This window comes from Diabrotica virgifera, chromosome 7 (genome assembly GCF_917563875.1).
Source record: "Diabrotica virgifera virgifera chromosome 7, PGI_DIABVI_V3a".
Taxonomy (NCBI): Eukaryota; Metazoa; Arthropoda; class Insecta; order Coleoptera; family Chrysomelidae; genus Diabrotica; species Diabrotica virgifera.
The window spans coordinates 251,961,200-251,982,381 of NC_065449.1; the positions used below are offsets into that span (position 1 = coordinate 251,961,200).

Below are 21,182 nucleotides of genomic sequence, written 5' to 3' on the forward strand. Positions count from 1 at the left end.
CAAAGTATTAATATTAAAACCACTCAATTTAGGACATCTGAAGATTAAATTTAGATGTAAAATGACAGGATGCATGCTGTAAATGTTTTATCGGCTTATTTTTTATACTATATCACTGCATGAATTTTTTCATTGATGTTTTTTTGCATATGTTACGAGAAATGATTCACCACACTTCTAAAACTTTTTAACTCGAACACAACTGTCGAGTTGCAGCTGCACAAGTCCGGCGTCGCGTGCTTTGTGTACAAACGACTCAGCTCAGGTAGATACCGTTATAAATACAGCTTTGACTTTGTTTGTATTGCGAATTTCTCAATAAAATTTAAGGACAATATTTCTATGAATACTAGGCCCGGTTTTTCAGTGAGCGGTTAAAATTTTGGTTAGCTAACCTAGTTTAAATTTTAACCAATATTTTAACCCTCATAACGTTTTTCAGTGCTTTAAATCAAGTTAAGAAAATCTCGATTAGCTAACCACTTTTTTCTTCTGTTGGCAGCAGTAACTGTACGTGCGCATGTCAACGAACTGTCAACACTGATGTAATCGCCAAAAATCGAACTTAATGACTTCAGGATGAGACAGAGATACTAAGGTAAAGGAGTTAAGATAATCGCCATCTTTCGTAAACAAACAAATTGACACTGCTAGTCAGATACGTCAGGGTTGCCAGGTTGGGGAACTTCTCTAAGGATGAGACAGAGATACTAAGGTAAAGGAGTTAAGATAATCGCCATCTTTCGTAAACAAACAAATTGACACTGCTAGTCAGATACGTCAGGGTTGCCAGGTTGGGGAACTTCTCTAAGCAGAAATGGTTGAGTTGGGAGATTTTTTTTTGGGTGAAAATTATGGAAGATTTTAAGGGGTCATGGGAAATTAAATTTGCGAATGTACACATAGAACTGTATATTATACTCTCATATAATCGAAGAAGATAGGACCTATGAATTATTTCCAGGGCCCTCTGTTGATAAGTAGTATAATTTTTGTTTACTGTTCTCTACATTTGATTACTAATTTATTAAAATGCGGCAAAAATTTAAATTTGGGTGATTTGAGGGAATTTGAGTTTCTAAGTGGGGGTTTTATAAAATCACATCTGACAACTCTGGTGGTAGTTATAGCAAATTTTACCTGAAAAATTCTCTGTCTCTCTAGGACCTCTCTCTTGTATGTTGCAGTCAATCTCGCTTCACTGTTTGAATGTGACGGGGTCATTCCATCAGTGTTGACAGTTCGTTAGCGCATGTGCAATTCGAGAAATAATGATCAATTTGACAGAAAAATAAATAAAAGACAATTTCATAACCAAATTAAAAAATGATTAATGCAATGCAATGTCAAGTTCGGAATCTTTGTTTAGTTCATAACGCCTACCTCGGTTTCATAACAGAAGAGAATTATAATTACTGGGACGATTTAGATTTTTTTTCCGATTTTGTTTGTCAAAGACCACGGTCTTATCACTATTTGAACAGATTGACCAGGAAATAAGAAGTCAGACTCTTTGGTAAATAATTAAGTATTTTGCTGTGTAGACAAATATAAAATAATCTTTTTAAAATATTACTGGAATCATGCATTAAATCCTGTTACAGTAAGTGTAAACATAGGTACCTGTTACAGTTATATTTAAATATATTTCCTTATAATTCCTTCCTCTATAATAACGATAATAATTTATAATTTCAATAATAATAATTTCCTTATAATAATAAGGAGGTATTAGAATACTTCCCGCGATGAAAGAAAATAACATAACTCAACTAATCCCTTCTGTCAGGCAGGTACTCAAAAAAATAAACATGATGCATTCACTGCACCAATGCGCAAGCGTAACCGCAAAATTCGGAGTTAAACCATCTAACGAGGATCGGTTAAAATCGTGGTTAACTTAAACGAGTTTAAGCTCTAACGTAGTACTGAAAAACTGATTAAACATGCATATTTCGGTGACCAAAAAATACATAGGTTAACCCAGCACTGAAAAACCGGCCCTAAGGAATGTTTTTACGTCAAAAAACAAAAAATATATTTGTAACCTTCGATACTTGTGAATCATTTCTCGGTTTTGATCTGTGTCCATTTTGTTAATACGTCATTCGTGTCAGGTGTGCACATGTGCAGTACGCAACTGTTTGGAGTGTAAAGAAAGAAGTCGACCGCACCACACTATTGCACCCAATTCACATAATTCTAGCCACAAAGCTGCACATCTCCAATCGTTCATAAGAGGCGTTCAAAATTCTCCGAAGGTAAGTCTTCACTCAAGTTTGCTATCTTATTTTTAACATAAGAACTTGTAAAATAGTAAATACTTCTAACGAAATAAATCAGTTAAGGTCTGTTGTATAATGTATATCTTAACGAAGTCTTGAAAGGGCAATATTGAGTTCGATTTGGGGAAGAAACTATGTATTAACAACATCAGATATGCAGATGACACAGTGATTATGGCTGAAAGTATCGAAGATCTTCAATTCCTTATAGACCGGGTCACTAGATAATGCCCCAATAACAGATTTGGCATAAATACATGAAAGAAAAAATTACTTGTGGTTGGTAAAGAAGACATTGGCCCTATGCAACGAATTATTAATAATGAACCTTTAACAAAAGTTAACCATTTTAAATACCTAGGATGTTGGATAAACGAGACACTAAATCATGATGAAGAAATTGCAAAAGGGGCATTTATGAAACTAATCTCTATATTGCTATATGTATGTGAAACCTGGATCATGAAGGTTAATATGATTAACAAATTAGAAGCCTTTGAAATGTGGCCATATCGTATACTGCTAAAAATATCATGGTTTCACACATTTCAAACATAGAAGTCATAAATAGAATAAGTCCAGTCGAAGCTGACTTGATGAAGATGACGAACTTAAATATTTGGGGCATATAATGAGAGGTAAAAAGAGGAATTGGTAGTAGGAAATGTTCATGGCTCCGGTACCTTCGCCAGTGAACTGGCTTATCAGCAGATGGATTGTTACATGCCGCACAAGATCGAGAACAATATCGGCAAATTATCATGAAAGTCCACGCTTAAAAGGGCACGGTAGAAAAAGTATAATGTGTGATATTGACAATGAATTCTACATTATAACTGAATAATCTGTATACAAAGCGTGGATGCAAGAATATACAGCGTTGGAATTCCAAAAAGTGAATATCTAAGGGATAAATCTTGCAACACTATAAGTAAAGTTTACTCTTACTCATCGTTTTGTTCAATTTTGCTCTGCGCAATAAGTTTTGTATTAATTACCGTACTCTTGATATGTTTATTTCTATTTTCTATTGTATTATAATGATAGTCACTACAAACGTTACAAAGAGAATAGAAAGTATAGTTTCTCTAATTTATGCGCAAAAATGTACAGTGTTGACATTCTCAATCAAAAATATTTCTGTAAATAAACTGGTTGAAGATTAATTTGCACTCTGATGATCTTATATTTTCACTTAACACAACACTCGTTCTTGGTCAATTCACACAGATTGGTTAACAGATCACACAACAATGATGGATGTGATCGGCTAAGATGCTTATTTTTCGAACAGCTCTTCAAGTAATTCTCGTAGGATGGAGTAGAATTACAGTAGATTACAGTCAGGATGGAGTAGAATTCAAGTGACTAGTTCTATGAGCTAGGAAAACAATGAAACAACAAATAATCTGAAAGGAAAACTACGAATAGAAAAAAATGAAAAGAACAATAGGATGTACATAGATATTAAGAACGAGAGTTGCAAACCTATTCTTGCAAATCAGATACTTTTACGGTTTTCAAATCTTTGAGTTTTCCAAAATAAATATAGATGGTAACATTATGATTCAATTAGAGTCACTCACGGTTCTCATACACGTGTTTCGACGTCTATGTTTCGTCAGAGAAGACTTTGTAAGAGGACTGTAATATCATTCCTAGTAGTGTCCTCTGTGTGCCAGCTTGATAACTTTTTTTTATTTTATAATGTAGGATACTGAAATTCTTTCTACATTTTAAAAATATATATAATTTTTTTAGAGTGTCACCGACAACCTATCGAACAGTTCAACTCCTGTCAAAGATCCTGAAAAACTGCTTCAAGATATGGACGTTAATAGGTTACGTGCAGTCATCTATAGAGATGTGGTAAGTTTGGACAAACAATACTAACTTGATATATCATTTAGCACATAAAATCATTAATCTTACACATTTCAGAAGACCACTGTCTTCTTACATACTTACTAGTCAACATTATTGTCAGCTTTAAGATTTAATTTATTTCAGGTACTACCACCATCAGTTGACATATGTTTCTTCCTTTTAGAAACCTCAGACCTGTCTGTGGTGTATCTGGAGATACACCATAGACAGTTCTGAGGACTCTAAAAGGAAGAATCCCCGTCAGCGCAAAACAGGGAAGAATACAAAAGAGCGAGAAACAAAGCCAACTCAGCAAATAAAAAGAAGAAAAATTACTGGTTTCGATGGAGGATATTGAAAAAGACAGAGAAAACCATAAAATAAAACAATTTTACAAAAAAGTCAGAACAACAAAAAATATACACCACAAGATATACCACAAACAGGTCTGAGGTTTACTAAAGGAAGAAACATATGTCAACTGATGGTGATAGCCCCTGAAATAAATTAAATCTTAAGCTATCTCTAGTTCTAGTTACTTTAGTTTTACTCGTATATTGAGTACTAGGAAGCAAAATTTTGTTGAAATTTTACCGAGATAAGTAGACAGGTATAGAGTGCATAATGTAGATTCTCTCATGTATACTATTTATCGGTCTGTACGCCTTGCAAATTATAGAAGGCTCGTATTAAAGGTAATAACCAAAAATTTGCTTTCCGACTAAAGAAATCTATAGTACTTCTGTCCTTTAGATTTCTCTTTGTTATTACTATTGTTTTTATACTATTAAAATTGTTATGTAAATTTTAGGAAGAAACCAAACAAGCTCAATTCCTCTCCTTGGCAATCGTATATTTCATTTCCGTACTGATGGTATCGAAATACAGGGACATTCTGGAACCTCCCGTGTCTATCAGAGTACCCAGTCCTGTGCCTATAATAAGAAATAATGGGACGTCGTCTCACCATTCGGGTAGTCCTCAAGGTAATTTCTACAACGGGGAAGATTGATAAAAAGAGTTTATTAGAAAATTTAGTAAAATGGGAAGTATTTAAAAAGGCATTTATTCCTTTATTTTGTACGTATTTTCTGTATAAAGAACGAGAATCCTAAGAACTGCTCGTATGACTAGCGTTAAACCTGATGAACCATTAAAATTTCACAAGTTTTACTTCGATTCATCATCATCATCATCCAGCCCTTTGCTAGTGCAGTCACTGAAGGTTTTTACCTCCGATTTCGTTGAACCTCCATCGATTTTCATGAAAATTGGTGAGTAATTAGAGGATACCTCAAGGAATAAAGGTGACATGATGCCAACTTGCGCTTTTATCCTGGGGGTGGATGCCACCCCTTCTCGTGGGTGAAAATTATTTTATTAAAAATAATACCATAAGTCGATAGAGGGACAAATTATAAGCAAAATTTGTTATATAAAGTTAATAAAATAAATCAACACTTTTTGAGTTATAGTATGGTATAGTTAGACCCAAACCCAGACATCCAAAGTGAAAGTTATCCTCCAACACCAAATTGTTCTATATGCTCCATATAATGTTCAGAAAAATGTCACACCATTTTGAGCGTCGGGTTTGGGGGGAAGAGGGGGGAGAAATCTGTAAATTCGTAGTTTTTTACGTTTCTCGTCAATATTTCTAAAACTATGCGGTTTAGCATGAACAACCCTCTATATAAAATTGTTCTACATTAAATTTGAAATAAAAAAGGCCCTATGCATAACCCTTCTAAAATGAACAGTTCCAAAGTTACGGAGGTAGTATAGTATAGTTGGTCCAAAAAAAGGCCTAACCCAGACATCCAAAGTAAAAGTTTTCCTTCAACACCAAATTGTTCTATATGGTCCACATATTGTTTAGTAAAAAGTTACACCATTTTTAGCATCCGGTTTGGGGGGGGGGGAGATGGGGGAGAAGTCGGTAAATTAGTAGTCTTTTTACGTTTTTCGTCAATATTTCTAAAACTATGCTTTAGCGTAAAGAATGTTCTATAGAAAAATGTTCTACATAAAATTTAAAACAAAAAAGGTTGTATACATAATTGTTATAAAATCAACGGTTCCAGAGTTACGGAGGGTGAAAAGTGGAGGTTTTCGATAGTTTTTATATTTACCGATTTCTCCCCCCTCTCTCCCCCAAACCTGACGCTCAAAATGGTGTGACTTTTTTCTGAACATTACGTGGACCATATAGAACAGTTGGGTGTTGGAGGAAAACTTTTACTTTGGATTTTTGGGTTAGGCCTTTTTTTGGACCAGTTATATTATACTACCTCCGTAACTTTGGAACCATGCATTTTAGAAAGATTATGCATAGGACCTTTTTTTTCAAATTCAATATAGAACAATTTTGTATAGCGGGTTGTTCATGCTAAACCGCATAGTTTTAGAAATATTGACGAAAAACGTAAAAAACTACGAATTTACCGATTTCTCCCCCCTATCCCCCCCAAACCCGACGCTCAAAATGGTGTGACTTTTTTCTGGACATTGTGTGGACCATATAGAACAATCTGGTGTTGAAGGATAACTTTCACTTTGGATGTCTGGGTTATGCCATCCTTTGGATCAACTATACTATACTATTATTAAAGACCAAAGATTTTATTTTTTCGTAAAAAAATGCATGTTTTAAATCGGTTTTTTACGTATAAATTAAAAACTATAAGCTTTTACAAAAAAATTATTATTACTGAAATTGAAGATAATAAAAAATTGAATACCTTGCTCACATAAAGAACTAAACTAATGTTAGTTCAAAGTGAGTTATTGGTAATTGAATGTGTATTTTTTTCGACGAGTACTCAAATCTAAGTATTCAAGCTTAAATAACGGGAAAACGATGCAATGTATAAAATATTCCTGCTAAACATTTGTCAAAGTACTTCGGAATACCTATAAAATGGGCTTCAGAACAAGGTAATAGCGTCAAAATTAAGCAAATTATAATAAAAATAAAAGAACCGTTTCGAATTTTTTAGGAAAAAGTGAAAAATAAAACATACGCCATTTCCACAAAAATTAAAATTTATAGTAATCCTTACAAGAACTTCTTTATATTAGTATAATTAATGTTTTCGATCATTTTGACCGGTTTAAAAAGCATATTTTTGAAAAAAAGATATGATTTAAAAAATCTTAATTTTTAAAATTATTGTAATTCTCATATTCTTTTGATAATAACTACAAGAATACTCAATATACGTAAAAAATTATATATAACCAAATTTTAGTTTTTTCTGTGCCAAATATTTTACCTGTTTTACTATTTCTATAATGTAAAAAATAACCGAGATAGAAACGTTTAAATCTTAAATTTTGCTGTGGGAACCATGCAACCGGGGTCATTTAACCTTTTATTTTTAAAAAAGTAAGGGGTTTAAAAGATTAGTTTCAACGTACTTAAATAGCACTTAGAATTAACATTCAAACAGTTTTTAGATGAACCTGATATCGTAAACACGAACGGAGTTATTAAAAAAAAACAATAACATTTTTTGGAAAAATTTTTAAAAGATAAATTTTGAAAAAATTTTGGAGCATAAATTTTAACGCTATCAACATGTTCGGGGGCTCATTTGATAGATATTTTTAAGTACTTTGACAAATATTTAATAAGTTTATGTTATAAAATGCGTCAATTTCCCGTTATTTCAGCTTGAATACTTAGTTTTTTGCTCGCCGAAAAAAATATACATTCAATTACCTATAACCTATAACTCACTTTCAGTTAACATTAAAAGGTTTTTCTAGTAAGGGGTTTATTTCATTTTTTATTAGCTTTAATTTTGATAATAACTTTTTTGTAAAAACTTACACTTTTTGAGTTATTGATGAAAAATTGGTTAAAAACATGCATTTTTCTTAAGAAAAATTAAAATCTTTGATCATTAATAACTCAAAAAGTTTTGATTTATTTTAATAATTTTATATAACAAATTTTGCTTGAAATTTGTCCCTCTATCGAATTATCGGGTTAATTTTAATGAAATAATTTTCACCTCCGAGAAGGGGTGGCATCCACCCCCAGCGTAAAAGCGCAAGTTGGCACCATGTCACCTTTGTTCCTTGAGATATCTACTAATCACTCACCAATTTTCATGCAAATCGATGGAGGTTCAACGAAATCGGAGGTAATAGCTCATATCCACCTTTAGTGACTCCACTATGCGTCCACTGCTGGACATAGGCCTCCCTCATTTTTGTCCATTGTGCTCTATTTTGAGCACTTTGCATCCAATTTCTAGACATTTTCTTGAGATCGTCAGTTCAACGAGTAGGGATCTTCCGCTACTTCTTTTGTCTAATCTCGGCCGCCACTCAAGTAATCTCTTCATCCACCTCCCATCACTGATTCGGGCGACGTGTCGGCCCAGTTCCATTTCAGGGTGGCAATTTCTTCGATTACCAATATCTAATTGAATATAATTTAACTGAACATTCTCTATTGTCTTATATTGCTCACTATATTGATATACTAGATACAAGACTTTAAAGCGGACAACAAGATAGTTATAGGAGATAAATATTCAGTCTTTAACTATCTTCAGCTTTCAAGCGTCAAGAACTTCATGCCAAACTAAAAGAACGTCACTAAAAAATAGTAACAGTACCTACCACCCAATGACAAATAATGCTAAAGGACATTAATCGGCTCAAAAGAATCAGTATGTCCAGTAAAATTGTTCAAAGGGCATATATCTTCCCTGTTGATATATACAGAGTAGTTAGAACTACGATACTGAAAAAAATTGATCATATTCTAACCTTGACAATAAATTGGATTTATAATAAATTGAATTGGCAGTAGGGCAATTGAAAATGAAGTCAGTTTACAAAATATTAAGTTGACAACAAGTAGAATTGGCAAAAAATTGAATTGGCTATAGTTGAGCCGATATTATATTATTCAGTAGACCTTATATTGAATTAGTCATGAATTGAATTAATAATAAAGATATTGATGATGATTCGAATTAATAATAAACTGAATTTCCGATTAATTTAGTTGAAAATACATTGTGATAAAAAAATGCTGGATAAATTGAATTAATAATAAGTTATATTCACATTAGATTGCAGTGATAATAAATTCAATTGACATTAGTAGGAGTTCAGAAGAAATGGATGGGGCAATGAATTGAATTGAAGATTGAGCTAATAATGAATTGAATTAATGTTAAATAAATTGTCACTAAATCAAACTAAATTTAATTCGTATTAGAATATTTTGACAAGATATTGACATGACAGGAACTTGAGTTTCTAATAAATTGAATTGACAGTAAATTAAGGTAACTATTAGATTGCCTTAATATGAAATTAGTTTATCATGAATTATATTGACAATAATCTACTGAATTGACAACACATTCAGTTGGGACACAAATGTTTTGACACAAAAATAAATTGAATTGACAAATACTGGGTTGCATTGATAACCAAAGGAATTGATCATGAATTGAATTGAAACTAAATTGGAAACACACTGCGTTTACAATTGACTGATTTGACAAAACATTCAATTGGCATGACAATGAATTGAATTGATAATAAATTGAATTGACGATTGAGTTTACTATTGAATTGATTAAGTATTAGACTGCATTGTGCTGAAGCTGTATTATTAGATTGCATTGATAATAAAAGTTAACAAACATAAATAACAAAGTTATTACCAATTAATTGAATCAACAACAAATTCAATTCACATTGGAATGTGACAGTAAATTGAAATGACAATGAGTCGTATTGATAATAAATTTAATTGATAATAAATGCCTTTTTGGGTACTTGTTTTTCTAGATGCTGTTTGAAAGAAAGTACTAAGAAATGTGTTATAATTATTATCCTAGAGAAAAAGTATACTTTCTTTCATAAGCTTACATTTTTGTTAGCCGAAGTCACTTCACGCTTTTCACGACGCATAACGCACTAAATATCATCCAGGAAGAAAACTTAACATTTTTAATTTGATATCTATACTTTTTTGTCGAGACATAAGTATGTAAATTGATTGGTAGAAAAAACTGTGTAGACTTCAAATTAAAAATTATAGGTTTTTGTTATTTATGACAGAAATTTTAATACATAATTAATTTTAATAAGGTTATTAGGATAACAGTGGTGACAAAAGTATGTCATAAAAATTTGTTGAAATATGTTGAGAAAAACCGGTAAAGTAGCATTTAACAAATAAAAGTATCCAGTTTAGGCGCGACCTGTTAAACTGGAAAATTTCCATAGGAGTCTATTTTTTGCTGGAATCACTTCAAGATGTACCTTTGATCAATAATCACGATATGCGCCAGTTGCAAACCTTGTGTTTAATTTTTGAAGTTATACTTCTTTAGGTGCGATTGAGAGGGAATTTTTATTATGCCACGCGCATGCGCACACATACAGTATGGAGTTAGTTGTTAAATCTTTCAAATGATGTATGTATCAGCGCAAATAAGCTGTGAAAATTGTGTTTTAATGTGAAAAATTAGTGTTTTTAGTTGTATGTATTTATTATAATTTTTATGTCGTTGGATTTGTCTTCCTCGGGAGTAAGATAATAAGTAGGTATTATTAAAACATTTTTATATTTATACTTCACTTGTATATTATGTCCGATGTGATTTGTAATTATATCCGAGAAATCATGTAAATACAGCGATTATAGGTGATTGGTAAAGCATTCGACTACAGGTCGAGAGGTCCCGGATTCAAATCCGGAAGATTCATATTCCTTTTTTTTAATTTTTGGTATTGTTTTAATAAAAATTTTTGGAAAGTAGCAAGTATTAAAATTAGTTTAATATTTAAAGAAAATACAAATAAACTGCTTAAAGTATATTTATTTCGTTGAAATCATAATAATAGAAGCATAGAAGTATAACTTGTTAGGTGTGTACAAAGTACACACACATTCTTTTTTATTTAACGAAATATAAAAAGAATCAAAAATTTTACTTTTTACGCCGATATTTTGGGAGATGTTACTCCTAAAAAAATTATAAAAAGTAAAAGTTTCGTTTTTTAATATTACATAGTATTTGATTTTCCTGAAAATAAAAATTTAATGTTTATTGTTTAGAAAATAGTAATAATTTGGAAAAAGTGTAAAAAAGTGGAATTTGTCCTTTAAATTTTTTCGACCCCTTAGATATAACTTACAACATATTCTGACTGAAAAACTTTATAGCACGACTGAAACGTGTGCTAAATACTTTTGCAATCCAGAATATAATCCAATCCAAAATAAGCGGTTTAGATAGTCGAAATTTTTGTTACATATAAAGAAAAAACAAGCTTTCCAACGAAAAATTGAAATCGGTCAACTAGGAGAGTATAGGCATTTTTTTAAAGTTATGGTGGTGAAAAAGTGAATCGACGATTTCAATATTACAACTTGCTCCAAAAATAACATTTATTCATTTTGTTTATTTAAATCGATGTATCGGGCGAAAAGGATTTCAAATATGCAAATTTCTCGAGTTAGGGCGAAAATATGGGCCAAAAAAGCAAACATTTTCGATTTTTTTCAGATTCTGTTATATAAAAAATCAAGCTCAAGGTTTACGACTAATGCATATCGTAATTATTGATACAAGGTACACCCTAAAGTCATTCCAGCAAAAAAAACTCCACTTCTTTGGAAAATGTTCATTATGGTCCGCTTTTCGACAGATCCTGCCTAGACTGATTCGTTAAATTCGTGAAATAAATATTTATGGCATACTCAACTCCACCATTCATCTATTTAAAAATCCACTACTAATGTATTCATCCCATACCCATTTAAAAATAACCGTTGATATTAAATCATATTCATTGTTAAGTTGCTGTAATTAACAACAGATTTTTTCCTTTGTAACATGCAGAGGGGAGTGCGAGACCTCTTTTTCCTCAATGGTCCCACCACGTCTACCCCCAATTCCTGCCCGGCTCCCACCCTAACGCTGTCGCCCACAATAACTACGTGCGGCACAGACATTCGTACGTCAAACACCACTATAACCTCAATAACAATCACCATTCTCACCACTACAATCACAAACTCGACCACCGATTCCACCGCAACTCGGTTGCGAATCGCGCAGGTAATTCCCCTAATTGTGACAGAATCTTATTTGCATTGTTGTTGTTTTTGTTTTCAAGTGTTCCGGCACGCCCCGCTACACCTCCAACGGCTCTGTTTTATTTCTTCAATTATTCAATCTATACTTTGTAAGTTTACATTAAGTTCACTTAACTAAAGTGCATAAAAAACAGTCTAAGATGGCGGATAAATACCATTACGACAGCTGACAGGGTCTAAACTAGTGAAGATGGTCACACACAACAAACAGCATGAATATCTGTAATACGATGATAATGATGAACTGTCACTCTTTATATTAAAATAAATGATAGAGTTGTGACAAATAAATAAAGATATAAATATGTTTTGTAGGCAAATATGAACACTCCAACCATTGAAAACGTCACTTACGTCAACTGTCATTTACTTGTATCCTCGTTTGTCAGCTGTCATGTTACGATTGATACATCTTTTCCAATAGAACACATTCCCACCACTTAGCAGTCCAGTCTGTCAACTTAAAAATAGAAACTGAAGAAAAGTTTATCTCAGTAATGTAATGTAGAGAAAAAGCTTCAAGATGACTCTTTTCGTAGTAAAAGTATAAAATTTTTGACTGCAGGAATTAAAATTGTTTCATAAACGTCACTTGCGTCAACTGTCATCTATTAGTCCCTTTACTTGACAGCTTTCATGGTGCTAATGATGTTAGTGATGTTATTTTGTATAGGGCTTTTCATCGATTGTCATTTGTTTCGAGCTTCTGTCATGTATCGCATAGTATTAATATATCTACGGCATACGTCTTTGGTTTGTATCATTGGTATATACGCCCTGAGCTTCGCTGGTATCGCCACCTACTGAGCGGATTACTAGTACAACTTTCGTTGGAAATTTCGCTGGAAAGAGAAAAGTGTTGCCTATCTTGTGTGAGTTTCGCTGGTATGGCTGGTATCGCCATCTAGCGGATGACTTACTGTTTCAGCCGGAAATTTAAAGAGGAAAGGAGAAAAACAAATAATAATTGTTTCAAACTTATTATTTAATTCTTATCGTGTAATATTTACAACGTAAAGAAGTAATTGGATTGTAATCGATAGTTATTATCAATCAGTAAGTACAGAATTTATTATTCATTATGATTATGTTTAAGATTTTGCTTATCGTTTTGAAGCTTATGTTGACAGATAATATTAGAAAAAATTTATTCTGCAAAAAAGTATAATAATTCAATATAATTATAGTATAATACTTCTTAAATCTTAAATTATGCATTTATTGCACTTAAATAATTAATTAAGAGCGTAAACGTAAAATTTCGCACCAACTCTTTTTCAATGCATTTCTTTTTTTCGAATCCTGAGAGAACCAATAAGTATATTTGAAAAATTTAAACGCAGAATGAAAGACTACATTATTATCGAGGATCAAAAATCCCTGAAAATTTCTGTTTATTTTAATCAGTTACAGGGCTGAAAAAAAGAGAAAATTTAGTGTGATTTTTAATTTTAAATATCTTGTTCAAAAGAAACTTTTTGTTTATTCTAAGGAACCTTCGGCCTTTTAAATGAGACATTTAATAAAAATTATATGCAATTCTTAATGCAGGACGTCAAAGGACATCGCACACATCTTATGGAAAATATAATGTCACTCAAATTCAATAAAATTTATACGAATAGATTCGTTTTAAATTAACGGTCAAATCTTATCATTGCGCCAACTCTTAATTATGATTAATTACGGCGCAAATTGCAATTAAAGTTTATCGAAATCACATTTTTGGAGTCAGTAAAACTGTCAGTTACAATCACTATTGCTCTGGGTGCTATTCAAAAGAGCTTAAACCCCGCTGGGCCTAAGCGGATTAGTGAAACTAATCCGCTGATTTATGGAGTACCGACAATTTGGGTATTATAAAATATTTTTTCTCTCTCTAACTTATGTACGTATCCATTTGATTTCAGATTTATTTATATCAATTTCTGCTCTTATTATTGAAAATATGGAGTTGGCGCAATGATAAGATTTGACCGTTAATTTAAAACGAATCTATTGGTATAAATTTTATTGAATTTGAGTGACATTATATTTTCCATAAGATGTGTGCGATGTCCTTTCCAGTTAAATTTCACTGACTTGTCACTACTGGTGCTCGCGAATTTTTAATTATCCCCTCTACCTACGAGCTCAGAGCGGATACCAATAGCGTATGACGTAGATATATTAATATTATGTGACACATGACAGAAGCTCGAAACAAATGACTGTGAATGAAAAGCCCTATAGATCAGGTTTTCCACATAGTCAGTTCAACGTGTTAGGAATTGTAGCGTGGTAGGTTAACTTGGTAAAAACTGAGGAAAAAACTAAACCATGTAGCAAAGAAGCTTCAAACTATCAAAATAACAAGACCTGGGCATATTATATTCAAGAAATCAGAAGTTCCGAGAGTAAAGAAATTTTGGAATTGAAAAAAACGTAAAAGACTATTAATATTTGATATTTGTATTGGTTTAAAGAAATAATCACTTTTTTGTGAAGAAATAAAACAAGAGCTCAAAATCTTTATGTATTGCACGTTGCTTGAAGGTTCTTTTAAGAGTTGTGTTCGTTTAATACAATTTAAACGTATATAATTCCACACGAGTGAATATAAGAGTTAATTCAGAGGTCGAAACAAAATGTTCACAGATCATTTCTATGGAAAACTGCTGTTTGGTTTGTAGCGCCATCTTCTTTGAAACCTTCAAACCCATTTCATCTAGATTTGGAACTTTTACGTGTGGAAAACTTATTTAAATCTACCATAGAAGATATATTCAGTCTATAATCGAAAAAGTCCAAAATTGTTTTCGTGTTTAGAGCAATTCATTTTGTTTTTCTTCTGATTTTGTGGATTAATCAAAAGGAATATGAAAAATGCATTAAATTTATTAGTTATGTTGTAATTGCTTTGGCAAAAGTCTCAATTTTTTTTGTAAAATACTTCTTGATACAAATATACAAGTTTTCAAATATTACAAGCTGTAAACCTACAATTTCCAATTATACTTTAATTGTCATGAACTGTGTATTTCCAAATCGAATATAGACTATAGACATAATAAAGGGTAGAAAAGGCCGCTCTGTGCATCGAGGTGTAACGCCAATTTCAATGGACAATATTCACTTTGAGTGGTCTAGCCATCTTTGTCTGTCACATGCGTGGAATCGCTTTGTAAAAAGTGATAGACCACCGATCGACTGCCCGCGCGTTACACTTTTTTGCTCAGCATGCCTTGTCTACCCTTAATATGTCTACGATATAGACGCCTCAACTTTCTATTTAACTCATAGAGGTATATATTAACATAGAGGGAGCCTACCTTCCGCCCTTCCTGACGACAAGATCTCATGGACTGGTTTGCTGCATCTCTTTCTAACGCAATGTATCGAAAATCTATGATGACATTTAGTGTGAATATAGGCACGGAAGAGGAGGACAACTGTAGCAGCTTTACTATGCTTAAGAGTGAAACAGCAGTAATCCAAATAAAAAAGATGGTGTCGTCACTTCGCTCTGAATGACACTCTCTCTATGCTAATATATAACTCTATGATTTAACTAACTCAAAACTCAAAAAAAGTGACACTTGACAGGTGTCAAACGTCAAATTCCGTCACAGAAACCATATTTTCTTAATTATCAACTTTGGCACATTTCGTTCATAAACCATGAACACACAGGTGTTTTATTCTTTTCTTACTGCTTTTTACACTGAACACTCTGGATCTAACTTGACCCAATGTATTATTTAGAATCAGGTCGCCTCTTTTATTGTAGTTTTGCTCTTCTACATTTGTCATTACGTGTAAAGCAGTGGCGGCTCGTCAGAGGAGGCAAGGGAGGCTCAGCCTCCCCATAAATTTTTTACACACTCTATACTGTTTTGTTTATCATGAATCGCGAAAACAACAATTACTGTCACTATTATACAACGTGTAAATTCCATATTATCACTAATTATCCATACGTACGGAGCATTAGCATTAGAATGCATGATCGCGTCTCAGTTTTATTACATATTATTGTAGGCAGGACCCTGGGTTATCCCGAGATGCATGAACGGAGCACGGAGCCGAGAAGCCCAACAGTCTCCCTTGCTAATGCTCCGTGCAGCGCAGCAGGCGTTTAAGGAGACCCGGTCTCCTAACAGTGGCATCTACGGCGGCATCACACGCTGCCCGGAGATATACCAAGGGAGGCAGATTACTTTCTCAGCTCCGTTGGGTGGTTGGATGCGTCTCGGGACAACGAATTTTAGGGTCCTGACTAAAAATAATGAAAAATCTAAAAGTGCGAATTTTGTTATGAAATTTGGTATGTGGGGTTATACTAATATTTGGAACAACTTGCTCAAATAACTTTTTCCGATATCTCTAACTCAAAGCAAAATATCGGTAATTTATCGTGTTTTTGAATCCGCAGTAGGCCGCGTTTAGAATTAAAAAAATTCAGTTGAGTATCTTAAAAAATTTTAAGCTTCATTATGTTTGGACGGCAAAACTTCAAATCTGTATTTATTTTGATATGCATAGGTATCTATTTACAAATAGATGGAATTGTTAACAAATAAACTACACAAACTTTGGTATTAAACTTTTACTATTAGACTAACTATTTTTTAAATGATATGATATCATGAAATTATGAATTAGGATGATATTATGAAATGTAAATAAAAAATGGTCAAAAGATTGGGCCTTACATTACATTTTTTGGCGCATTTTTTGCTAGTGCAAATTTGTCTAGATATTTTACAGCTAGGTATAGCCTCCCCTATTGTAAAAATCACGAGCCGCCACTGGTGTAAAGAACGAAGAAAATATAAATTTATGACAGTATTAAAGTGAACACACTCTTACTCTATGTATTACCTCTGTTTCCTCTTTTTTATGTAACTGTATTTGTTCTTACTTCCTTCCTGTAAACGATGTTGTTGCTTTATATCATTGTTAAATGTCTTTATTTTTTCCGTTCAAACCTGCTCCCTCGATGAATTAAATTAGTTATTGGTATTGTAGTTAAAAACCTAATAGAGATTGTTACTTTTAGGAGAAAAGTGCATATTTTCCATTTAAAGTAGAATTGATAGGTTAAAGTAATACTATACAATGCACTCTTGATTATTTATTTAAAAAATAATTAGTAGAAACTGTACAGAACATTTTATTTTACTTCAAAGAAGTTTGGCGTTGATTTAAAGGCTCTGGAAATTCATAATGATATAATACCAACCATTATGAATGTATACTGGTATACAATATATACTGGTATAATACCATCACTACTACTTTTAGTGCAGTTAATTGACATTGACACTTGACTTAGGACGTCATAGCCGCCATCTTTCAAGATGGCGGTGCTAACAGAGTAATGACAATGAGGAACACTTTCTCATTTCATATTTCAGTATTTTTTACTTCTTTTTATTCCACTTTTTATATTTCAATATTGTTCCCCTAAATTTTTAAAGAATAAACAAAATTTAGAACAAAAATGACAAGACAAAATTTAAAACCGAATGGCAGATGACTTGGGACGTCATAGCCATATTGTCGACAATGTCACATTATATGACATCATATAATACGACTAGCCTTATTTTGCTGCCAAATGCATTAATACACTGTTTAAATAAATAATCAAACGAGTGATATAAAGTAGATTTACAAATTTGTAGGTAGGGTTTATTGTATCTTTTGTATCTACAGAAAATTATTTTGATAATTTGTTTGATGTTTTAAAGTATTTAATAATTTTTCACGGATATTCGCCTGAGGCATGCAAAACAGCGTTATATATTTAAACATCTATTGTTGTTATTCTTAACAAGACATAATTTTGGTGTTACTATTACTAGAGCAACAATATTTTATCTTTCGATGTCATTATTCTGCCTATTTTCAGGGCCATTTATCGTTCATACTATTTGCATGCGGCACCTTTTACTGTTTCGCTATTCTAGCTTTAATATTTGTCTTTTGAAAACATTTATTATGTATATTTGGTAGGAATGAAGCCTTACTACTATCCACGGGATCCAGTATACACAGTTTTCTATACAAATTTCATGAAAAAATCCATTGTGAGAATTTTCTTTTAAGAAGTTTAAAATGTTGTGTAGGTTAAGGCGAAAAATACTTTTCTATTTCATTTACCGCCTAGTGTTGTGTCCTGCCATTTTATAAAATGATAATAGTATAAGAGGTTTCCTATTTTCTTTACAAAATCTGCATGTTATATATTCTAGATGACGTTTTCCAAAGATTTTGAATTATTTTATTGAGTCTGAAATCATTTTCAGTTTTCATTTTCCAAAAATAATTTACTCAAAGCATGTTGACAATGCACTGTCATCTATTATCTAATATACAACACGTTTGTCAGCTGTCATTGCCGCCATTTGACGTATCCGATCAGCCATTTTGAAAGGTATGTGATTCACCGTGTTATACGCATAGAAAATTTTCTCACAATTCAAAAACCTAACCTTAACCTGTTAGAGTAACTTTGCATTTTTTAAACCCTTCTACCCGTTTCAAACGGTCAAAATTGTCATTTTATTATTTTCCTGTGCTTTTGAGTTCTTTCTCTATTTATTTCAGCATTTGGTTTTGTTCTTGGAACAAAAGGGTGCAGTTTCTATAAATGATGTTCAAATTTCTATTTGGGGTTATGTTCTATAAGACACTTTTGGTGTATCAAATTAAAGAGTTTATGTAGGATATAGACACATCAATGGGAAACGTAGACAATACAATTTGAAGTATTTGTAGTATTTACAAAGTATATTTCTATTTACTGCAGTAATAATCATAGTTTTTGCCCAAGAAAATAATAATTAAAATTGTTCATTTTATGCCACACTTTAACTTTTTTCTCTTGTTTAGCCTCTCGAGCAATCCAAATCCAGGAAGATAGCGACTTCGATATCATCACGGCTTACGTAGAGGACAACAATTCTCTTCACACCGAAAATGAATTAAATTCAGGTCCAGCATCGATCAAAGTAAGCGTTTTGGAGTTTCTATTATTTAGTTATAATAACTTGTATGCAATTTTTGTTTGAAGTGTAGGTGAAATAGACTACTTGACAAAGATTATTAAAATTATTTGATTGTTTGGTATGTTTAAAGCTAAGGTAAGGTTGATCAACTGGCTTAACATTCCCAATGCTGGCATACGGACATGAATCTTGGATCCTAAGACAAGCGGAAAGTAGAAAGCTAAACGCCACTGAAATGTGTTGAAGATGAATGTTACGAATTCCACAGGATAAACAATTCAATTTTAAATGAGCTAAAGGTTCAAACGACTCGCAATATTCAACGATTAAAATACACAAAACATGGAAAGAGTTTTTATCAAAGGAAAGGTGTGTAGATCACGAGGAAGTTTCCCAACAAGATGGATCGATCAAATTACAGGAATATGCAAAATACCTATGCATGAGTTAAAAGAACCCAGGCAACCAAACGACGTTTTTATAACGTAGATAACACGTCATAAAAATGACCAATTGACGTGTTTCTATGACGTAGTACTGACGTTGAAAATCACGTGTATTTGTCTCGTCGATTTGACGTTATAATTGTGACGATTTTAAAACGTAATCGTATCTACGTTTTTTTCACGTCGTTAAAATCACGTCTTTAATACTTTCAAAAAGTGACCTCTTTCAGATGTTTCAAAATAGTATAAAAAATAGGTACACAACATGAAACCTATAGGCCTACGTCCCATGTGTCGAAGATATAAGTACTACCACTTGTTTAAGATCGCCTGTGCGCTAGGCTAGAAGCATCATTGATTCTGCATGATTGTACCAGCCCTCACATTTTAGAATTTTCACTAGTTATATATACCTACTGACTGTGTCAAAACTGAAACAACATATATATGAAACTAATAAATAATTTATTAACAAGTTATCCAGCATACTAATATCTTAATTTAACGCTGTCTTAATATCTTCATTTAACGCTTAATTAAAAACAAATAAACATAACCTCAAATAGTGGTCAAGAAGAATTACTGCATTAAACTAACTCACTGAGCAAAAACACATAAAAATCGCTTAATTTACACGTTTCTTCAACTAAATATCTAAATGAAAAGTCTTATTTATCACACAAGGCACAAACCACGTAAACAATAAATGAGAAATTTCTTATGAACATTTAGCGTTATCTATACCTAAACGAAAGTGTTTGGAGTCAATACAAACAAGCAAGCTCCTCCCAATTTTGTGACGTCAGACTTAGACTGTCTGAAATTAAAACGTTTTATAAACGTAATTTTAATGTCATTAATCTAACGTATTTAAAATCGCCTACAAAAGACGTCTATATGACGTAATGTTCAAACACGTGTTATATTCAACCAAAAACTGACGTTTCCTCAACGTTATATGACGTCACTTGGTTGCCTGGGAAGTGACTAATGACAGAGCTCTTTGGAGGGGCGTAATACACATCACGATGACCACAACACTCCCCGGTGGGTCAGAACAGAAGAGAGATACTCTTATTTCTGATTTACGTTGTAAATTAAACCACATTTTCATAGAACTCATCCAGTTTTCCCACTGTGGCTATGGATTTGCCCTTCTAACATTAAAATAATGTGCGCTTTCTATGCCAACCTAACCTCACATAACCTCAAATGAATGCAGATGTCAAGTAGTCTATTTTTACCATTGTGTGGGTGTGAATAATGCATTGTAGGTTATCTCTCTAGAGTTGGTCACTGATTTTTGTAAAAATATGCTACCAGAGTAATATAACGAACTGTTTTGAAACTGATATGCAGCAATAATTTACCTTTTTGTAACATTTTATAGAATCAAATTTTATTTTGTCAATATTTTTGTGGTATTTTAACAGTTTGTTATATGAAA

General features: G+C 32.5%; 1 protein-coding gene across 2 annotated transcripts in view; it reads left to right on the top strand.

Moving 5' to 3' along the window:
* LOC126888405 (neurobeachin) overlaps positions 1-21,182 on the top strand; it is a 2,163,879-nt gene that overhangs the window by 1,655,747 nt on the left and 486,950 nt on the right. For both annotated transcript variants that reach the window (XM_050656648.1, XM_050656649.1), the window contains 5 exons: positions 2,118-2,261; positions 4,047-4,154; positions 4,963-5,137; positions 12,038-12,256; positions 19,174-19,292. In XM_050656648.1, the coding sequence (XP_050512605.1) occupies positions 2,118-2,261; positions 4,047-4,154; positions 4,963-5,137; positions 12,038-12,256; positions 19,174-19,292 (765 nt within the window). The remainder of the gene's footprint in view (positions 1-2,117; positions 2,262-4,046; positions 4,155-4,962; positions 5,138-12,037; positions 12,257-19,173; positions 19,293-21,182) is intronic.